The sequence below is a fragment of the Cercospora kikuchii genome (genome assembly GCF_019650295.1).
Source record: "Cercospora kikuchii DNA, contig_00006, whole genome shotgun sequence".
Lineage (NCBI taxonomy): Eukaryota > Fungi > Ascomycota > Dothideomycetes > Mycosphaerellales > Mycosphaerellaceae > Cercospora > Cercospora kikuchii.
The window spans coordinates 494,564-515,438 of record NW_025408587.1 but is presented as its reverse complement, the minus strand read 5'-3'; the positions used below and the strand labels follow the sequence as shown (position 1 = coordinate 515,438).

The window sequence follows — 20,875 nt, the reverse complement described above, 5'->3', positions numbered from 1 at the left end:
CATGAGAAGAGGGCTTCGCGCTCTCATTCCGATTGGCCGGTTGGTGGAACTCAATGGTGCCAAGTGAAGACGCCGGCCGAATGCGGAGCCGAATGAGCCAGCAGAAGACAGTCCGACTCCAATCCCATCTGCACTTCCTCCATCTACAGAGAAAGACGAGCCCTTCGGGAGGCATCACTACGGCCTTGAAGAAGATGTCTGAAGCTACTTTCAGCTCGCCGACCCCCTGATGACTCCACGATCGATCTGGATCCTCGAGCACTGTTTCTTACATCGAGCGCCCTAGTTCTGACAAGCATGGCATTGACGGCATCGGGTCATCAATTCGCATCGAGCGGTCGATGGAAAAGCCCAGCACGTCGGGAGCCCGTGGAACAGCTGCGGTCAGCATCTCGACGCACAAGTGAGGATGCTGTGGTCAGAGATGAAGCGCGAGCTGTCATCGATTCGTCGATGCGTCTGCATGGCTTCGCTCTCCGAGGACGGCTGAGGCCTTACTCTGCCAGTGCGCCCACAAGATCCATATGGATTCAAATGTGAGGAATTACTGCAATGGCAGCTATGTCCCGGCAGAGTGATTTCCTGCCACATCGAAGTCACGCAGAGAGCCACCCTCGCATCTTAAACGTGCTCTGCACATTGGTCAGCACTGCACATTGAAAGGGCCGGCAAATCGAAAAGCAAGTCTACTGTCCCATTGCGTTCAGCATGTACCGGCCGAGTTTCGCATAATCTCGACATTTGGAATTTCAGCTCAAGTGTACATGCCTCTACTTGCCGATGCGAAGACCGTGGTCAGATCACTCAACAATGGCGCCGAGGCAGACGATCAGGGTCAGATATGATTCAACAAAGACTCACGTGGAGCTGCGTGGCACGCATGGTACCAGCGTCTGGAGAGATTGCGCTGATTGTCGTCTAATTGATGATCATCATTCTGCAACGTGCGCTCTCTTATTAGTAACATTGCTCTCACGTTGCGCACCTGACCCGGCACACTGGAAGCTCGCGATCTACCCACAGCCTGCGAAAATCCAAAGCACAGTCCTGAGAAGGCGGTCACAGACCGCGTTGATCAATTCAACGCGGCCATAAATGAAAATGCTGACAGACTGGGTACGATCGCCTCCTGGCTGGCCCCAGGTTCATTATGACGTGCGCGGAACGAGCCACACGGCAAAGAGCACACCTTTGAGCAGCGCACCATATACTTGATACGAAAAGCGGAGGTCGGCAAGTGGAGGTGATTGTGAAGAAGACCTCCATGCTGCGCCCCGCGATGCCATGGGCAAGGCAATGCTGCCAATGATGTCTGCTTGTTCGATAAGCAGCCTTCGAGCGACGTACGAAGTCACAGGCTGTCCCGCTCACACTGGGCAGTGGGACGCATCTTTTCACTGGTAGATCGCAATGCTTGCGTTATCTGAAGGGCAGAGCACATACTCTTGTGCTATGACCTTGACAATACTTGCCGGACCAGAGCAAGGAACGTGTTCAGGATTCTGCCGTCGGCCGATGGCTCTCGCTACGCCGCACGTACTTCGGCCAGCTGCTTCGCGCTTCTCATGTCTCGTCTTCATTTCCAGAATCTTACCTGCTAGTTGCACGATCAAAGTCGGCGCCAAGGCCGGCCGCTCTCGTGTCGCGATCGCGTTGCGACGCGCCCGCCATCACCCTATGTTTGCTGAAGGCGGTGGGGGCTGTTATCTTCTCAGCTTTTACAGTTTGTAAGACCATGATGGTATTCTTGCGGAGCGACATTGGTCCATCGAAAGTCGGTGTCGAAGTGGAGTCTTAACGCAAACGGGACGATCCGACCGCAAGTCGACTTCACCTTCACCTGGTTGCTAATCCCTGCTCTACTCATCCACCATCCATTATCCCATTGCGGTACAGCGGACAAGGGCAATCCGCGCATCATCAATCAGCCAGTGAACAGCCACTGTTGAGGTTTAGCGGCCATGTGGGACGGCGCCTGAAGAGCCTGTGAGACATTGGTCGTGCCGTCGCGTGCTATGGCACTAGCCAACCTCACCCCGGGTCAGTTGGACTGCCGGACTTGATGCGATCCAGGATTCTCAGAGCGCTACACCTCATTCGACAGACCAGAAAGCCCGCTGCGGGCTACGAGGTCGATCGTGAGGACCGCCGATGTTGGATGTCCGCCACGGGAAAGGCGATATTGAGCCATGCAGTCGGCCAGCACATCGCCCCGTGTCTCGTTGGGTAACGATGATCGCATAGCACGCTTGCGGCAGAGAGTGCCTGCTACGGGTGAAGCACGCAAATTAGCTTCTGATGCGATCACTATGGGCTTCAGAAAACAATCCACCTCCTCTTTCGTCCCAAGGCTATGTTAGGCATTGCTCTGGAAACTGATATCTGATAACTCAATTTTGTCACGGGACCGGGACTGGCGTCAGCAGTATCTGTAACATCCGGTCTCCGTCGCTTATGCACTGCCCTGATGCTCAGATGATGTCAAGGCTCGAACACAGACAAGAACCACATACTCGCAGCCATCACCTACATTAGTTTGACCTCGGTTAAGCTGTGATTGAGTCCTTTCGGCAAGGTTTCGGCGCTTGGACTGAACACATTGCGTGCTACCACGATCGACTCCTAAGACACTGTCGAACGCCCAGAACAGACTCGCCATGTCGTCCGGGCAAGGCGGTGTCGAAAGCTCGCAGCGAGGCCAAAACGTTGAGCAGAACCTCTGGACAGGATTTCCCGGTTCCGGTGGTGCAGTCCCGGGTGCTGCACTCAGCTATACTGATCCGACGCCGTTACAGCGCTCACTGGTCCCAGAGCAGCCACAGTCCTATGGGAAACCGACGAATCAGGCACCAGATCGACTTTCTGGCATGATGGATGCGCGCTTCTGTTCTGCCAACGTGTGGCCGCCCGGCACCTTAAATACGGCGGCCGTGAAGAACGGAGACGGGGGCGTGTGGTCGCAACACGTTGAAGGCACCGTTCGCACCGACGCCGGAAATGATCCCGAGGTCGATCAGGCTCCATCAAGTAACAAAAGTTCTCCATCAATACCGTCACGGCCACACGCTGCAGTCGAAAAGCGGTACAGACGCACAGTAAACACCAAGCTGCAGCAACTACATGCCGCCATACCGCCGTCGGGATCATTTTCACTGGACCCAGCAGAAAGGTTCCGCTCTAGCATGGACGGTAGTGAACCCGAGCAAGCAGCCAAGCCCGTTGTACTCGATAAGGCCATTCAATACACCACACACTTGATTGAGACTTATCGTAAATACGACAATGATATCGAAACTCTTCGACAGCAAGTTCGCGACTGGCTTGGAGAGGAAGAAGGGACGTCGTCACCTGGCAGCAACAAGGGAAGCGCGGGGTAGGACGAGCGCAGCGCGGGCCATGGCGGCGGTGAGCACTTGCTGTTGATGCGACTGTGCGCAGGTGGCGGGTTCTCACGGCTTTTGCGCTGCCCTGTGCATAGGCGCTGCTTTCTCAACGGATTCGACACGAAACTCGAATCTTTCATTTCACACCAGCCTAGCAAAGGCTGTGTTGGAAATTACAAGCAACCTGCAATGTCGATGGTTTGATGACAGAGTTATTAAGGTACTGTGCCAACTCCAACAATTCCGGTTGCGCACATATAAGCAGGCTATCAAACACCAAGCACAGACGGACCGATTAGGATTTGTACCAGCCTCGTGCCGAGCGCGAGATATCTAAGACTATCTCAGGCATAGTGCGATCCGGACAATCAGTTACACCACTCTTGGCACCACCACTAGGCGTCACCAGCAATCAGAGTGCCTCTCGCATATTTTCGTGGCCATATACGAGCCCTTACAATCTATCCTCCATACTCTTTAGTCCAGTAGTTACTCGGCCTGTCTGTAACAATCGTTCGCCGCTGCAAAAGCTTCAGACACTCGATTCAGCATCCTACATTTGCCGACCCTCCTCAAAATGTCTCTCCAAAGATGCAGCTGCATGGCAGAAACAGCGCGTTGAAGCCCACGAGACAAGGTCAATCGACACTCGATGTGGGGTAGCGCACTTCCTGATCCATGTACGCTCATGCGCTCGCACGGTTCGGCAAGCCATTGAGAAGCGCCGGTCTCGACCGTGCGCCAAAATAAGAACCACGCCTCGCCATTTACAGAAAGCAGTCAGCGACGGTGTTTCATAAACACACCAGCGACCTTTGGGACAATCGCGGTCCATCGCCATTGCTTAGTGGACACAGCCCACTCTGATTACGAGACGCACGTGGCCGACTGTTCATCTCATGTAAGGATTCGACGAGGTATCCGACCCACCTCAGAGCTTGTGTCTCATCAAAGGGCCCGGGATAGTCTTGGGCCATGGAAAGGCGCACGGAAGATCAAGAGATCACTCACCAGGTCCTCCGCATAACTTACCCTTAGTAACCGGTTAGCTTGCAAAGGATTGAGATCAGTGCTCACTGAATGGCGGCGTCGACCGGATAAGTTATATCTCGTCGACCCGACGTTCATTGCCAACCTCTCTGGACTGTGTATCTGCGCTTTTAATCGACAATCGCCCCGACTCTCGCGAAAGGCCGCGTCAGAGCGAACAATCCATCGACTCCAGCCTACAGCAAATATTCACTCACTTTTACCTTCATACAACGATGGATACGTACGGTGACACCGCTGTCATGCATAACGACATGCAGCACAGCTTCTATCCGTCAGGATTCTATGGTAAGCCGACATGGTATGAACCACATATAAACACATAGCTGATCGCATACAGCTGGTGGTGGTCTGACTCCAGACATGGGCCTCGAGTACATGCCTCTCCCTAATTGGAGCACCCAATGGCCTCTACAGACCTCTCTTCAACATCAGACCTGGCCGACCGGCGGAACCAACGGGCTCTTCTCACTACCTTACCAATACCCTTTGGCGCCTCACGATGTGGAATCAACCAGCCGAAAGTTGAGCGTGCAACACCCACGACCAGACCTCCATGTACACATACCACAAATACCACTGGCCTCAACGACGATACCTAGCATGCGACAAAAGCGGAAGATGTCCCATATGTCATCTGATGACAGCATGGATGTCAAGCGCGCCAAGGTGATACAAGACTCTCCAACATTCAGCATGGGCAACAGTAGTCCCTGTAGCAGTTCCTCCAGTCCACCAGCTACCTTGAATACTCGCGCGCACTATGCCGTGGAGAAGAAGTACCGCTCCACACTCAACGAACGATATGCGACACTAGCTCGCATTGTCACACAACCGGAGACCATGGAAATTTGCCGAACTGAAGTGCCAGACTGGGAAGTGCCGATGAAGTTGGAGGTTCCTGAGGAGGGGGCAGAGAGACATCCGGGCAAACGTCAGAGCAAAACTACAACACTGTCTGTCGCCATCGAGACGATAGAGCTACTGGATCGCGCGTGTGCACGCAAGGCGAAGGAATTTCAGGAGCTGACGCGGCGCCTGTCAGTCATCGCTGGCTCGGCATCCGGTGCGTGCAGCAGCGCATAAAGACTTATCAACAAATACGTCCTCGACGAAAAGTCGAAGGCTTGAACAGTCTGCAAAACCACACACGGAGTCGCGGAAAGGCGTTTGGCGACGCATCAAATTGGACTCGGAGCAGTCATGGATCACACTATCACTTATACCCCCTCGTTATACCCCCACCCAGGCTTTCATTTTCGGTTTTCATGTACATAGCATTGAGAGCGTTCAAGTTTGTCAGCCATAGCATTCGTTGTACATACAATATCCATCCAACGCTGAAAGTTCAAGCACACAAAAAGCTGGAGCCTAGATCCTCTCAATTCTCAGCCCTACCCTTCATGGTTCGCCCAGTATGTTGGGTGCGAACTGCGAGTTCACGACATGTCGTCGGGCAAATTTCCCCTCGTGGCGAAATCGCCGGAGAGCTTGCTCTCGTGCTCTCCACGTTGTCAGCTTCACGCACACTGGCCAATCACGAGCCATGAACACTGACGTGGACTCACCACCGGAGAATTCAAGAGAGCATGTAAGACTCAACGTTCACATAGTGTACTTGCATACATGCATAATCTCAGACATTGTTGCGTCTATCTCACGAACACCCCTCTTCTTCAGCATCATCTTACTTACCCCTTGCTATCTTCTGGAAAAATTAAAGCTGGGATAGGCCTTGAACGTAAAATTGCTGGGATACAGGATGTTCACTCCTGGCCCACCGGCAACCAACTTTAGTCTCAGGAACGCACTGGTTCGTTCTGTACACGTTCGAACCACGTGCGACGTGCGACGAATCCGAGAAATGTGCTAGCGGCTCTGGGTTTCCATGAACAAGTTCACGATATCAAATTTAAAAGTCCTCAACGGCGTTCCCCTTTTCAGCATTCCCGATGTTTCGAAGATAGAAATGGATAGGTACCAAGTTCGTATTGGGTACGCTCGCTATAAGTTTAGGCACGCGTTGGCAACTCGCATTCCCAACGAGGGCGTGACGAGCGAGCAATCTCGGTACGGTTGTCCGAAGGTTTCCGGTGCTTGTCTTACCATTTGGGCCATGAAGATGTCATGGCAGCGTCTTTTGTTAGAAGCAGCATCATAATCAGCATCATCGTCAGAATGCGCGACTCGGAGAGTCCGAGCTGTCAGCCTTCGAGCCTGCTCGCTTGCTATCGATGAACGATGCCCTGCAAGGACATCGTACACTGAAACTGATGATCACGCAACGCAGGATCGAGATGTGCGGCTGCTCCAGGGAGCTCTTCGCCAAGGCATTCTGCTTCGTGAGATCGAGGCACTGCTCTGGGCAAACTGCAGCGGCATACACAGCACCTTATCCAGACCTCGGTATTCGACGGTTCAAGAGCTCCAGAAGCTGTATCGCTTGACACTAGTTGTTTGCTTAGGCGCCAAGGTGCTTGTCGTCAAGACATGCTATCTCGCATACAGCTTCTCAATCCAGCATCATCCTAATAGAATGCTATTTCGGCAGCAAGTCGCGTGGCATATACCATTGAGTTGGTACGAAACTCGTAGTACGCTACGCCAGGGCAAGCCATGGTAAAGCAGAGGTCTCTTAATGTGCCTTGCGTCTTGACCAGGCACCGCCCTGCTGATCTGTCGAGTGCCAAGGAGAAACAGAAAGTGGCGTGGATGTGGAGCCGCTGGGGTGGTGCAATGTGGAGAGGTTTGCACCTTTCTCCTCACTGCGTCTCGCACCGTTCCTCCAGGTTGAAACTGCCGATAGACGAGGTCTAGAAAAGCTTGGATTGGTTCAACGGATTCAGCGGGGTCTGATATGTCCGAAGATGAATCGATATCAAGCTACCAAGCGTGTTGGTTATGGATAGGGTTTCTGCAATTGTATGATATCATTCACGTGGCAGTATGCGCCAGCGCGAGAAATGAGGTCAAGACAATTTCCTGTGCATGGCGCAAAAATTTTCTGGAAGCGTCGAAGCAGATGGCATTTCCTTCCACGCCTCGCGTGCGATCCGAGGCGCCTTCCTGTCAATGCTTCTCGTTAGCCAAAACAACAGTATGGAGCCCGACCACAGTTCGTGTGAGGGGAAATGAGACAAAACGCATTGTTGTTAGGTCATATCGTGGAGCAAAGTATGACGACCAAGCACCGCCAGAGGAGCCAAAGACTAGCGCCGCCATGCCCTGTAACCAATCAGATCAAGGGACGTCATTTGCACCGTGATGGCGAAATCGTTGACTTCACGTTGCAGATGTCATATACAGAATGATTGATTGCATTCAGAGTATACCAGAGGGGTATTTGGTATCACCATTCGGGGAAAAATGCCCTCCCCAATCTCAATTCCATAACGCCACCGACCCGATCCAACACCTGGCCCTTGAGCCTCAGGCCTCCGGCCTTATGCAGTCAAATTACATCGCTCATGTCTGATCAAGCTCCATCTATGCACGACGAGTGGTGAAGTCGGTCTCCAATTCTGATGCAGCATTGGCCTCATTTCCGGAACAATTGCACGAATCTGAGGACATGTTAACAACACTGTTCATGACGTCGTTGCAGGACGCCAGGCTGACTAACCCTTGGCTCTCTTTCCGCAAGCGCAAGCAGCTCCAGTGACTGATGCATTTTCTGTCGAGGAACGGGAGCATGTGCACTCGCCAGCTGGACGTTGGTCTTCCATACAGGTCAGCTGCTGCTATGGCTCCGAGAAGTGGCCAACTTACTGCAAGAGCATCGGGCACCGTCGAGCTTGTTCTCGGTCTGAGCCTTCTCACAGGTGCAGTGCAGAGCAGGCTGCTTGCCGCATGAGCACTTGGCTTCTTTGGCGCAGACGCAGACTCCGTCACGACCGCAGCAGGTTGCTGGAACGGCGGCAGTTGGTGCAGACATGTTGATTGGAGTTGAAAGTGTTTGAGCAATTGGCCGGAAAGTGGTCGCGGATGATCGATGTTATGCGGGAATGAGGTTTGTTGGATGAAGATGGAGGAAGTTTGAAGACTGGGAATTGAGTCCTTTATGCTTTGGCAAACATCTGATACGATGCTATCAGATTCACTTTCGAAGCACAAATGACGCTAATGCTGACATTCGCTGCACGCTGATTGGTCGGAAAGACACCGAGCTTTCCTTTCTAGCCTGGAAATCTCCAGATTTCTATCGCCACGCGAATTTGCCTCGCTTTGTTACTGTCAGCATATGTTGGACTTCTCTCATTGGCTGCACTGAATCCATCTGAAAAATCACAAATGGTCACGGCCTTTGTGCTTCTCCTCATTGGCCGCAAACTTCGTTCTTGGCTCCGTCCGGTCAACTTCACTTCATGATCCGGAACCGCTGCCGACCTTAAGCTGGAAAAGACCTCGTCACTTCCAGCCCAAATTTTCGCCGAGGCTTCTTTGGCAGTCTCATATATATGAGAACAAGCTGACGTGGATTCGGAAGCCAACTTGCAAAAGTCAGCAAGAAGAAGAAAGTGGGAGACCAGATTTGAGTCTCCGAATGAGCATCGATTGCATGAATCCAAAAGCACGCTATGCGTCGCGTCCTTTGCAGTTACCCAATTTCTGTTCAAAGCGCCGACATCTTGCCCTTCGGCATACTTCACTCCATTGTTCCAAAGCACCTTCTATCACGCCCTTCCAGTCCGGCTTGAGAAGACATGCCGTCAGAGACAGCCTCTGCAGACTGCGGCTTTTCTCCACTTTTACTAGAATCCCTCCCGCCATTGAACAGCCACGCCTCTCCTCCTAGATACGAATCTTCTTCACCTCCACTTCCTCCGTCCACTTGAGTTTTCCGTCGCCCGTCACATCGATGAACCCAAAGCTCCACTTCATGCTGACCTCGAAATCATAGTTTTCTCCCCACTTGATCAGAATGGCATCAAAGTCATTTTCTTTGCTCCCTCCGGCCTGGATCATCTCTGTCGTCTCGTTCGTCGGTTCAGCAGCAAGCTCTTCCACAAAGCCATGCAGTCTCTGAGTCATCACCTCCCCAGCTCTGGCCCCAGAGACAGCCGTAGCCAATTTCAGCCATGTCGTGCGCGTTTCACCTAGCCAGAGGATGCCAACATGCTTGATGGCTTTGCGGTGCCAATCAGTCAGACCATACAGAGTCCAGTTCTTGAGATCGCTGGGTCGGACGAGGATCTTAGTAGTGGCGAAGAAGCGTGAAGCGTATTTGGATCGAGTCCTAGGGCTAAGGAAGAATGCTAGCGGTGGTTTAAAGTCGGCGAGCTCGAGTTCAGTCGGGTGATCGAACTCGAGGAGCTTCTCGAGGATGATATCGCTGAGCTCATTCGGAAGTGTAGCGATGCGCGCTTGCAGGCTCTTGAACTGCTTCTTTGAAAGCATAGTTGCTTATTATGCGCCAGGTGTTGATCTTTAGATGGTTTGTGTAATGAAACTGTTGTCAGTGCTGGGACTTCGTGCAAAGGAAGTAGTGTTGTTCTTATACTTGAATTCTTGAGTGACACCTAGCCTCATCAACCCGAACTTTAAAACGAAGGACAGTGAACGGCAATTGAGTCCCGTGCTCATTCACCACCGTTCCCTTTATAACCAGAAGAACGGCCATCATGGACCGACCTAGTTAAGCTTTTCATCGCAGCCACAACCCACCTACACAACTCTCAACTCGATGGAATTTGCCGATACTCCATCCGCCACTCACACCAGAGCTTCTGTAGGACACCTCATCATGGCGAACAGCATCGAGTTCGAGGAGCTTCAGCGGCGCATCGCTAGCATGGCACAAGAGCTCCAGGACATGATCCTTGACTATGTTCTCGAGGTCGGAGAGCAGCCAGAAGCCCACGTCATGGACTGGAAACCGCCACTGGCCCTCCACGTCAGCAGCAAGAGTCGCCAAAGAGTCGCACCAGATTACTTTCCCAACACCGTCTTCGTGGTGAACCGGCAGAAGTCTATTCAATGGACTCATAAGCTCACGGACTGGCATCTCAAAAACATTGTGAACGTGGGCTGGTTCGATTTGATGGTGGCTGGCCTCTCTGCCCCTAGTGAAAGCTTGATTCCGCAACTCGCTCACGATTGCTTCCTCCGCACGGTAGCGCGACTGAACTGTCAGGACCGGGAGTCATCTCGTCCAGCTAATCTTCGGATCAAAATGAGGCTCTACATCGAAGGGGAGTATCATTGGACGCAGCCCCTCGGCCTGTATCAAGTACCCCTAAAGCAAGATGGTGAGTTTGCAGCGTGTTTGTGTCGAGTTCGGACTGACCGTGATGTAGCAAAGCGCGCCGAGTGGGTGAAAGAATGAGACAGCGAGAAAAGGGTTGCCGAATGGGTTATATTTGATGATATGATGCGAGGCGCATCTGTGGCCAAGAGTTTCGCTGTTCGATGAGGGCGTACTTCGTTGATGCTGGCTTGGCGTTTGATTGAAACATAATGCAGAGAGTTGACTGGAACGTCATCGAAGTCTGGGGTCTACTACGATGCTGCAGAGACTTGGACATGCTCATAGAACAGCCGTGTCATACAAATGGAGTCGGCGGGTCGAGAGTGAGGGAGGCTGCGAGCAAATTAGAATCTTCCTGAATCACACATTTCGTTCCAGGCCATGTGATGGCTCACTTCTCGGTATCCACTTCCAAGTCCCCGTCCATTTCGCTCGCGTCTCCTTCGAGACTAGCCACGAACCATCAACGTGAATGTTCTCGTCCACGACCTCGTACGAGTTCGCTCACGAACGCTGCGCACCCATTGACAGATCACATGATGCTCGATCCGACCGAGTTCAAGGACCTCCAGGAGCATATTAGCCGTTTTGCACAGGAGCTACAGGATATTATCCTAGACTGTCTTCTCGAGACTCAGGAGGAAGAGATCCGAGTCGAAGAGTGGAGGCCACCACTAGCTCTCCGAGTCAGCAGCGGCACTCGTCGAAAGTATGCGCCGGCTTACTTTGCAAAGACATGGTTCGTGATTCACTGGTTCGATTTCAATGACTGGGCGATCCAGCTCAGCGACTGGCATGTACGACACATCAAGCAAGTTGGCCTCCACAATATGTCTGAACCTGGCGAACTCCACGACGAGGACCATTGTTCGAATCCGAACGACTGTTGCTCCCGTAATTCAGGTTTCCTTCGGGTGTTCCTCCGGATGCAACGACGGCGACAGGGGGAGTTGATCCGTGAAGCTGATATGCAAGTGAGACTGAAATATCGAGGCGCTGATGGGAAAGAGCATTGGACACCGCCTCAGCATCTCGATCAAGTATTTGGGTAAGAGAAGCCTGTGAGTTGTCTAAGTGGTCTGGTACTTGCATACAAGCTGACTGTACAGAGCAATACTGTCTGCACTTGGATGCGAAATCGGCAACAATCGCAAGTGGATTAGCAGGCGAGCCGATCAGCAGACTGGATTGACGAACTTGGGAATGTCTCCATCCAGGAACATATGCGTGTGCTAGGAGTCAAATAGATATGGAGACATCGAGATGAGGACGTGTCTATAGCGGCGCCGCGAACCACATTGAAGAGAGGCGTGAGGGCCGGACTGCAGAGACACCGCTGGGTGAAGACGCGTTCACGACCGTCGAAGACTGCCACACTTAGTGGTCTTCAGCTTTCACATATACCAGACGTCAGTATGAGAAAGCACTATGAGAAAGTGCAAAGACAGCAAAGTGAGACGGTGTGCTTTCCACGTGTCTGACACGCAAGATTCACTTGCCTGGCAACCCGAAAGCGAGGCGCCCCACTTAGTAAACAATAAACCCTGTTCCACTCGCGAAGATCCCAGCTTCAATCTTCCTATCGACCGGCATTACATCGACGCGCGCTCTACACTCCGGCGACACACCAGCAACGCCGTCAACATGTCGCGTGGCAACGAGTCGGGAATGGACTTCGAGTACCAGAACAAGACTGGTCCTCTTGATGCGCGATCGCCTTTTGCACAGCTCAGTCAGAACACACAGCGCTTCGGCGCCAGCACACCCTCCAAGCAACGTACGTCGCTTGCAACAGTGCAGTCTTGTAGTGATGCTGATGATGGTACAGGAGGGCAAAGCGCATTCAGTTCGCCCTTCAAGAACGCTACGAACCTTCAACCTTCGCCCACACGAAAAGCGCTACCGCCCACGCCCGTCTCAGCCTTCAACGCTCTCTACAACACGCCGCGATCAAAAGCCATCGACTTCGACGATTCGAGCGCGGGAGAAACGCCCAAATCACCTGAACGAAGCGACAATGACGCAACGCCAGATCACAGCAGGCTGGGTCTGCGTGGAGCACTGAACAACCACGAGGCATCCACACTGCCAACAATGCCTGGCGCAGAAAGAGGGAGTCCTACAAAAGAGAAGACGCGACCTGACACATTACGAAGAGACAGCTGGTTGGGTGCATCATGGGGAAAATTCAAGAGCAAATTGAACAGCCCCGGACGAGGAGAAATCCACCGCCCAGAGCACTCTGGCGCAATCGAGAAGCGAGTTAAGAAACGTCGCGAGCGCGAACTGCAACGCCAGGTCTCCAAACGAAGAAGACATAGTATATCTGATTCCGGCGAAGACAGCGAAGTCGTTTCAAAAGGATCAAGGAAAACCTCCTCCAAACACAAGAAGGACAGCAGCACGAATCAAGACCGCCCGCACTGGCTTTCCCGCACCTTCACATTCATCGCCCAGCACCCCACAGTACCACACATCCTCTCATTCTACGCCCAACTCATGTTCAACATCTTCCTCCTCGCCGGCTGCCTCTACCTAATATACTGCTTCTGGTCCGCAGTGCAAGGAGACGTGGACAAAAAATCCCACGAAGCAATGGCAGACATCATGGCCGAAATGGCAGACTGCGCACGCCAATACACAACCAACAACTGCGACCCTTCAGTCCGCGTACCAGCGCTCAACACCGTCTGCGAAACCTGGCACAAATGCATGAACCGCGACGCATCCAAAGTCGGCCGCGCAAAAGTCTCCGCTCACACATTCGCGGAAATTTTCAATTCTTTCGTCGAGCCGATTAGCTGGAAAGCAATGGCTTTCACATTCCTCTTAGTTTTTGGATGTTTTGCGAGCGGGAATCTCGCTTTTGGATTCTTTCGGGATAAGGCGGGGAATCAACATCAGCAATACTATCAACAGCCTCCGCCGCCTACGCCACAGAGGACATTTTCTGGGCAGAATGGACAGCAGCAGTGGTATGGTGGTGGGACACCTTGGCAGAATTTTGAAGCGTTGGAGCCTGGGCCGAGTGGATATCCTGGGCAAGCTCAGATGTTGATTGAGAATGGGGAGCATAGGAGTCCACAGAAGAGTCCGGTGAGGAGGTTGGTGTATAATTGATGACAAGGTCTGGTTAATCGGCCTGGCGTTGAGCGAATGGAATGGAATTACACTTGCGAAGGCCGCTCATGTTGATTCTGGGAAAAGAAATGGCAGGTCTGCACACATTGTGGCCAAAAAGAGAGGCTTCGGGAGCGGTAGACGCTGCATTCTGGCGAAATGTATTTGAACAGTGTGACCTTTTTCAACATTCGTCGTATCATAGTGAGAATCCGGCATCACCATTGATTATGACAATAATTTTCCTAAGCTGAGCTGAAATGGAAAGAATCCAAGTGCTCGTCCCTTCTATGCTTTCTGGTTTAGTCCCATTCATGAAAGTGTCTTGACATGATGTGTGTATTCGTTGATCAGTGTCAAGAAGCGCTTTCCGGCGATTCATGGGTTCACGAGGCAGGCACAATACTCAGAATGGAAAGGACTCGAAAAGAAGCATCATAAAGAAAAATCTAGAACCTTGCATTGATTTATCTGCTTACTGCAATAACGTAGCATGAAGCGTTTCCATTCATCCATCTTGCTTGCTCCAGACTCCTGTAAAATCAAGAGTCCTGAAGCCCATCAATACTCTATACTCGCTTTGTACACGATACATTTCATAAAACGTTGCGCCCGACGACTGACTGGTATCCCGCTCGTTAATTACTCTTTACACACACTCTCCCGCACACATTTGCTCAATCTTTCCCGTCATCATGCAATTAGAATGCTGAGATCGCGACAGCGATGACCTGCACGTCGCTGTGGCTGATCGATACAGTCGTCGACTTGATGCCAGCCTTGTCTGCGGCGGCCTTAGCGTCTCCGTGGAGCTGTTCGAAATAGTTAGTCACGTGTCCCAAATGGCCATTAGACAGATAGGAAAACTCACTCTCACGGCAGGCGCGCCGTTCTCGTCATTCGCGATCTCAATGTCCTTCATCGCTGCACCGCCTCCTTGACTAGGCACCTTCAAGCTCTTGAAGACAGCCTCCTTCGCACTCCACTTGCCAACGAAGCTGGCCTGCGGGCTGGCTGCCTTGCGGCAGTATGCAATCTCCTCGGAAGTGAAGTTGCGCTCGATAAAGGTGTCATTGCTGATGTCAATGGCGTCGATTTGCTCAATGTCGACACCTGGGTTGGAGTTCTGTGAAGCATTGACCTTCATCAAGGTCTCAACCATCTGCGTGGTGCTCTTGTCCTGGATCTTCTTCGGCGCCGTCTTGGGATAAATGAGCTCGTTCGTCTTCTTATCGACTGAAACGCGGACAGTTGGGTCGAGGAAGACCTTGCTCTGCTGAGCATCCTCGTAAGGCGACTTGCTCTTGGCACGGAACATGGTGTTGTTGATGAGGCCATCATGGTAGTACCTGTACGCCTTCTTCTGTCGTGCCTCAACTTTCTGCTTGTAGGTCTGGAACTGCGCTTGGTCAAGCGTGGCAAACAGATACTTGGGGTGAATACCAATGGCCTGGGCACCCTTCTGGCCGAAACCGAAGGAGGTGACAGAGAAAGCCTTGATGCCATCGGTCTGAATGCTCTGGCTGGGGTAGACGATGTAGTCGAACTTCTCCATGACCTTGTCGACATTGTCTGCATTCCTGTTGCCTGGCACAAGACCAGAGTTGAGGACTTGCAGACAACCGTTGAACATCCAAGCACCAGCGGCACCCTTGGGGTGACCAGTGAGGTACTTCTGGAAGATACCCAACAGTGCGTTGCCCTTTTGTCGGCCGAGGTGCTTCATCTGTTGGCAGATCACATCGGACTCGTTCTTGTCGTTGGCCACAGTAGAGGTACCATGGAAAGATGCGACATCGAGATCGTCAATTGTCAGACCCCAAGTGGCAAGCGCACCACGAAGTGGCGCGATGCGAGGATCTTGCTTCCAGAAGTTGTTGCCCAAGCTTGAAAGCGCGTCCTTCTCTTGGCGGCGAGCCTCACGCTCGATGTGAAGAGCGCGATCCTCCATGTACTCAGTCTCGTTGAATTCAGCGCCTTGCTGCTTCATGGCGGTGATCTCTTCTTCGAGGTACAGAAGCTCAGACTCTTGCCAGTTCTTGATCTGTCTCTTGCGGAGGTCGAGTTGCCTCTTGCGGTACTTGATGTCAAGCAGAGGAGATGGGAACTTGCCAGCTTGCTCACGAGCGCTGGTCAGGACACCTTGACCAGGGGCTGGGACGGAGCGACCGATCTTGTCAGTGGCAGTGGCAGTGTAGCCGAGGATACCATAGATCGGTACACCCATGTCGAGCGCGAGCTTGGCGTCCATGATGACTTGCATACCACAACCCTGCGACTCCATGAAGCCGTTACGGGTGGTGGTTGTTGGTCGGGACATCTCCTTTGGTGTGCGTCCATGTGCGAACTCGTCGCGGGCGTTGCTGGTGGCGCCCATGTTGGCGAACTCATACGAGCCTTCCTCTTGGAAGTCATCGAAACCACCAACGAAGCACATGCGAGCCTTGCCCTCAACGATACAGTCGTAACCGATGTCGATAGACTCGACAGCCGTTGCGCAAGCTCCGACAGGTGTTCTGATAGGACCAGTGGATGACATGAGCAACATGTTGATCCAAGCGCTCATAGTATTGATGAAGGACTCCTGGAGGATATCCTTCTGGAGAGGCTTGTCGAGGAAGCGGTCCTTGTACATTCCACGCAGGGCGGTAGTACCGCCAATACCAGAACCGATGCAGTTACCGACTTCGGAAATGTGCACATACTTGTAGAACTCGTATGGATCGGTGATACCCGAGGACAGCAGAGCCTCAGCAGTGGACACCAGCACGTAAAGGGTGACTGGGTCGACTTGGGAGATGATGTCGTCTGGCACTCCATACTTCTTTGCATCCCATCCAGTTGGCACTTGACCGGCAACAAGACGATCGAAGCGGAGCGCCTTTGGAATGAGCAGCGTGGCGCCCTTCTTGAGACGGACCTGATATTCGCCAGATTCGAGCTCAAAGACCTCCACCTTCTCGCCGTGCTCGCGCTTGAACTCTTCGGCAGTCTCCTTGGACGACTCGAATGGGTCGAGGTCCTCCTCGATCTGGATCTCTTGCATGAGCTGCTTCTTGTTGGGGTCGTAGCCATTGAAGAGCTCGGGCTCAATCAGACGGATACCAGAGTGATCGAGAATGTGCTTCTCGTACTTGGCCTTAACGTCCTTGTCGTCGACGGGCTCGCCAGACTTGGCATCAACCCAACCAGAGTAGCTCTTGCCCTTGAGGTTGCCGTTGAAGTTCTTGATCAAGCCCATGATCCAAGCCATCTCAACACAACCCTCGAGTGAGAACTGGCCATATGCTTCCATCTCCCATCGAGTGCGAGCATTACCCCAAGGTCCGACTTCTGCGAAACCGGTGACAACGACGACCTTCTCGAGATCAACCATGCCCTTGAGGTTGGCATTGAGAGGCTCAACCTCCTCCTTCCAATCTGGAAGCTTGGGGAAGTCGAACTTGAGATTGGCGCGCTTCTCGACCTTAACAGTCTTGTAAAGAGCCTCGCTATCCTCGCCATTGACGATCTTGTTCTCCACAGCAGTCTCGCGAGTGACAGCCTTGCGGATCTCAGCAGTCTCAGTGATGTCCTTGCGCAGGCGGGTCATCAAATCCTTGAGGTTTGGCAAGAATTGCAGACCACCGTTCAGATCAGCGAACACAGGCTCATTCTGGCAGAGGTTGACGATGGCGGGCGACATGAGTCCGAGCAAGTTGAAAGCCATCTCTTGCTGCGAGAAAGTGCGGACGCCGTAGCGCTCAACACCCTCAGCAACGATGTTGTTGCCACCCATGAGACCAGTGCCACGAGTCCAGCCGATGACAGCACCGCAGATTGTGAGGAAGTTGCCCCAACTTTCCGAGTGCCATCGGTTGAAGAGAGTCTCCAGAGCCAATTTCGACTCGGAGTAGAGACCATCGTTACCGAATGTACCGTGGTTAGGTGACAGTGGGAGAATGACTTGTGCTGGGCGAGTCTCGAAACCACGAGTAGCCTTCTGGCTCTTGACGGCACCGAGCATGCGGAGGAGGTTCGTAAGCATGATACGATGAGCCAGCTCAGACTTGCTGTCAATGCTGTCGATTTCACGTCCATTTTCAGGAATGGCAGCGAATGGCACAATGAAGTCCAAATCCCATCCAAGACCCTTCTTCTCGTCGTAGATGTAGTCCACAAGGGCATTGACATCTTGGTTACTGCCCTGATTGAATGGAACGACAACAAGCTGGGAGCCACGACCACCGTAGCGGGCGTAGATGCCCTGGTAGTACTCGGTGACCTCGCGAGAGAAGCGGGAAGTGGTGACAATGACCTTTGCGCCACCACTAACGAGGCCTTGGAGGACTTCAGCACCAATGGATCCAGCACCGGCACCAGTCATCAGCACGTTCTTGTTTTGGAACGTGACACCAGACTTGGCGGCTTGCTCGAGGCCGTCAAGGTAGACGCTCGTGAGCTTCTTGCTGTACTCCCATCCATGTTCCTCCTTGCGCTTCAAGTGCAAGAATGGCACAGTCTCAATCTTGCCTTGCTTGGCTGGGTTGATGGCACCATTGAGGCGGCCATTTCGGCTCTTCTTGATGTGTCCGTTGGCCTTGCCGTTCTCGTTTGGCATAATCTGGCCCTCGTTCATCGAAAGCGATCGAACAATGTTGCTGTACAACTGCTTGATCTCAAGTTGCGATGATTTGGAAAGCTTGTGTTGTTGCTTAATCAGGCGGTACACGCGCTGCAGGTCATTCTGCACCTTCGTCCTGTTGCCGTATTCGGAGATCTTGCCGCCGTCGGCCATCTCACGAACGTAGTGCTCAAGCTTGCGAACGCTGGGGCGAGGCACTTCAGCGTAGTCCATGTCACCTCGTGGGCTGATTTCGAGGTGTGGTGCAGTTGGAACCGCGACATCCTTGTACACAGGAGCCTCTCCGAGAACGTCGCGACAGTTCTCGATGAGTTGTTGTCCAAGCTCTTTCGCCAGCTGATAAGTCTCGCCGCGATCAGTAGGGCAGTGGTCGATGTGGTACTGCATGAACTCGAGAAGTGACGGGTTCGATCGGTTCATGATGAGGATACATCGCGATACGATCTCGCGATCGACTGCGGTCAAGCGGCCAAAGATAATATCGTAGTACATCTTGAGAGCGTCCTGTCTGGCCCAGTTCCATGAGGAGTCGTATACACGTGCTTTGAGCGGGCTGAATGTAGGCTCAATGCCGGCAGCGTAGAACTCGCCGTGTTCTGTGGTCCACAGATCGAGTTGTGCTTGGAGTGCGGTTTCGTTTTGCTTGGTGACCAGTGCTGCCTTGTCACCGGCACGAAGATCCATCTTCAAGTAGCGCGCGAAGAGCTCGAGCTGCTGCTTGAAGAGTGCTCGTTGATCCTTGGTAAGGGCATCGATGGCCGCTGGGTCCATCATCATGCCACCGCCACCAGCTCCACCATCTCCGCCAGCTGGCGCAGTGGACAAGCTAATGCCGGCATGCGAGGCGTATTTGTTGGCGAGATCGTCCAGCCATGCTTTGGCGTCGTTCTCGGAACCAAGACGTGACGCTGGCTCAGCAGTGAGACCGAGCAGCAATACACCATCCTGTCGTCCGGTGCCCAAACCCCACCTCGTTTCCAGGTGCTTTCGCACTGCTGTGATGTTGAAGCCACCGGGCATCTTGGAGGACACCATACGTGCAATAAGTGATGTCGATTGCTTGCCGAGCTGACCATTGAAGGTTGCTTGCATGGAAGCTCCAAGTTCGTCGAGTGGTGTATCTTCCGGCTTGTCAGGCGTTGAGCCGAACTCTTTGCCCAGGTCTCCGAGGATTTCGTTTTGAAGTGTCGACTTGCCTAGTAATCATTAGCTCTATGTTCGTGACACATCAATCTAGGGGTTTGAACTCACCTCCTACCAAGTCCTTGATCGCCTTGCTCAATGGGATGTCTGCCAATGGCTTCTTCAATTTCTGAGCAACCAATGCTCTGAGGATGTCGACAGCGCCAACTGGAGCGTCGGCGACCGCTGCTGCCGGTCCAGCACCTGCTGAAGGAGGTGGAGCAGCTGCCGCTGGAGCTGCCGCTGCTGGTGCGGATGATGCTGCTGGAGCACTCGCACCCTCGCTGGGCGCAGGCGCTGCTGCGGGCTCATCCTCCACTGGGTCAACGTCGTAGTAAATGTCTTTGGCGTCCTTGTTGTAGCAGAGGATCTGCCGTTGCACGGATCGTGCTGCATCATATGCCTCGTACTTTGCAGCCAGTGTCCGCTTGGCCATGCCGCCCAATGTGTCTGCGGGCCCGATTTCCACTATCCGCTCCGTCTCCTTCTCGCCCAGAATGACATCTTGTGTTTCAATCCATCTCACGGGCGAGGCGAACTGGTATGCCAGGAGCTCGACCAGCAGCGTATGGGCCAGATCTTGCTCGACCTCGGGCCTCATGGTGGCGGTGTCGGTGTGGTGTATATGGCGCTGTCCAGGAAAATTGCGGTTTCAGTGTGCGGAGGGACAAAAAGAGTGTATCATGCGCACAGCGGATGGCGCCAATGGGTCTTGGTGGTGGTGGTGTAGAGGGAAGGTGCAGTGGTGGTGGGTAGAGAGGAAACAGCTGCCAGAATTTTCGGGGCAGACTGCGGACGCTCAATGTTTCTCTGACACGCACTCAGTGCCCGCGTGGCCGGATGGATGAATGGATGAATGGATGGGGATGGGGTGGGCGGTTGATGGGAACGCGTGCGATAAGGGCGCAGAGGGTGAGGCCGGTGCTCTCCGCAGGCTCAACAGTGCCGTCGAGTGGTTGATATGCAGGTGGACGAGGGCCAGCGGACCGTTGAACACAGCTCACGCCAGAGGTTGATCGAGTTGAGCGAGCTTACCCCAGTCGTCTCCAGAGCGCGGCAGGCAGAAAGTCTTGAGACCGGCGTGCTCGCTTGGCCTGCGCCTTGACGTGTGCCGGCTGGTCCCTGAGCAAGTGCGCTCGCTTTTTGCGGATCGACGCCAATACTAGCGGCGGCGTGAAGAGCGACGGCAGGAAGAAACAATGCGAAACGTGTCGCGGTGTGTTGCAGCGGGCGCGATGAGACAACGGGCAATAGGAGGAATCACTCATC

At 53.2% G+C, this 20,875-nt stretch overlaps 7 protein-coding genes across 7 annotated transcripts; 5 read left to right on the top strand and 2 right to left on the bottom strand.

Moving 5' to 3' along the window:
* Positions 1-2,657: 2,657 nt before the first annotated feature.
* On the top strand, positions 2,658-3,377 carry CKM354_000913000 (uncharacterized protein; the record flags this gene model as incomplete). Its single annotated transcript, XM_044804538.1, has 1 exon — positions 2,658-3,377. One exon carries the CDS (start codon positions 2,658-2,660, stop codon positions 3,375-3,377), a length of 720 nt encoding a protein of 239 aa, XP_044660473.1.
* A 1,271-nt stretch (positions 3,378-4,648) lies between these two features.
* On the top strand, positions 4,649-5,519 carry CKM354_000912900 (uncharacterized protein; the record flags this gene model as incomplete). Its single annotated transcript, XM_044804537.1, has 2 exons — positions 4,649-4,721; positions 4,774-5,519. 2 exons carry the CDS (start codon positions 4,649-4,651, stop codon positions 5,517-5,519), a joined length of 819 nt encoding a protein of 272 aa, XP_044660472.1.
* A 3,705-nt stretch (positions 5,520-9,224) lies between these two features.
* CKM354_000912800 (uncharacterized protein) lies at positions 9,225-9,830 on the bottom strand (the record flags this gene model as incomplete). Its single annotated transcript, XM_044804536.1, has 1 exon — positions 9,225-9,830. The coding sequence occupies one exon, from the start codon at positions 9,828-9,830 to the stop codon at positions 9,225-9,227; it is 606 nt and encodes a 201-aa protein (XP_044660471.1).
* A 346-nt stretch (positions 9,831-10,176) lies between these two features.
* CKM354_000912700 (uncharacterized protein) lies at positions 10,177-10,758 on the top strand (the record flags this gene model as incomplete). Its single annotated transcript, XM_044804535.1, has 2 exons — positions 10,177-10,681; positions 10,730-10,758. The coding sequence occupies 2 exons, from the start codon at positions 10,177-10,179 to the stop codon at positions 10,756-10,758; spliced, it is 534 nt and encodes a 177-aa protein (XP_044660470.1).
* Positions 10,759-11,216: 458 nt separating this feature from the next.
* Positions 11,217-11,916, top strand: CKM354_000912600 (uncharacterized protein; the record flags this gene model as incomplete). Its single annotated transcript, XM_044804534.1, has 3 exons — positions 11,217-11,654; positions 11,709-11,728; positions 11,790-11,916. 3 exons carry the CDS (start codon positions 11,217-11,219, stop codon positions 11,914-11,916), a joined length of 585 nt encoding a protein of 194 aa, XP_044660469.1.
* Positions 11,917-12,324: 408 nt separating this feature from the next.
* Positions 12,325-13,800, top strand: CKM354_000912500 (uncharacterized protein; the record flags this gene model as incomplete). Its single annotated transcript, XM_044804533.1, has 2 exons — positions 12,325-12,457; positions 12,509-13,800. The coding sequence occupies 2 exons, from the start codon at positions 12,325-12,327 to the stop codon at positions 13,798-13,800; spliced, it is 1,425 nt and encodes a 474-aa protein (XP_044660468.1).
* A 701-nt stretch (positions 13,801-14,501) lies between these two features.
* On the bottom strand, positions 14,502-20,207 carry CKM354_000912400 (trifunctional fatty acid synthase subunit FAS2; the record flags this gene model as incomplete). Its single annotated transcript, XM_044804532.1, has 3 exons — positions 14,502-14,612; positions 14,672-19,620; positions 19,676-20,207. 3 exons carry the CDS (start codon positions 20,205-20,207, stop codon positions 14,502-14,504), a joined length of 5,592 nt encoding a protein of 1,863 aa, XP_044660467.1.
* Positions 20,208-20,875: the final 668 nt, after the last annotated feature.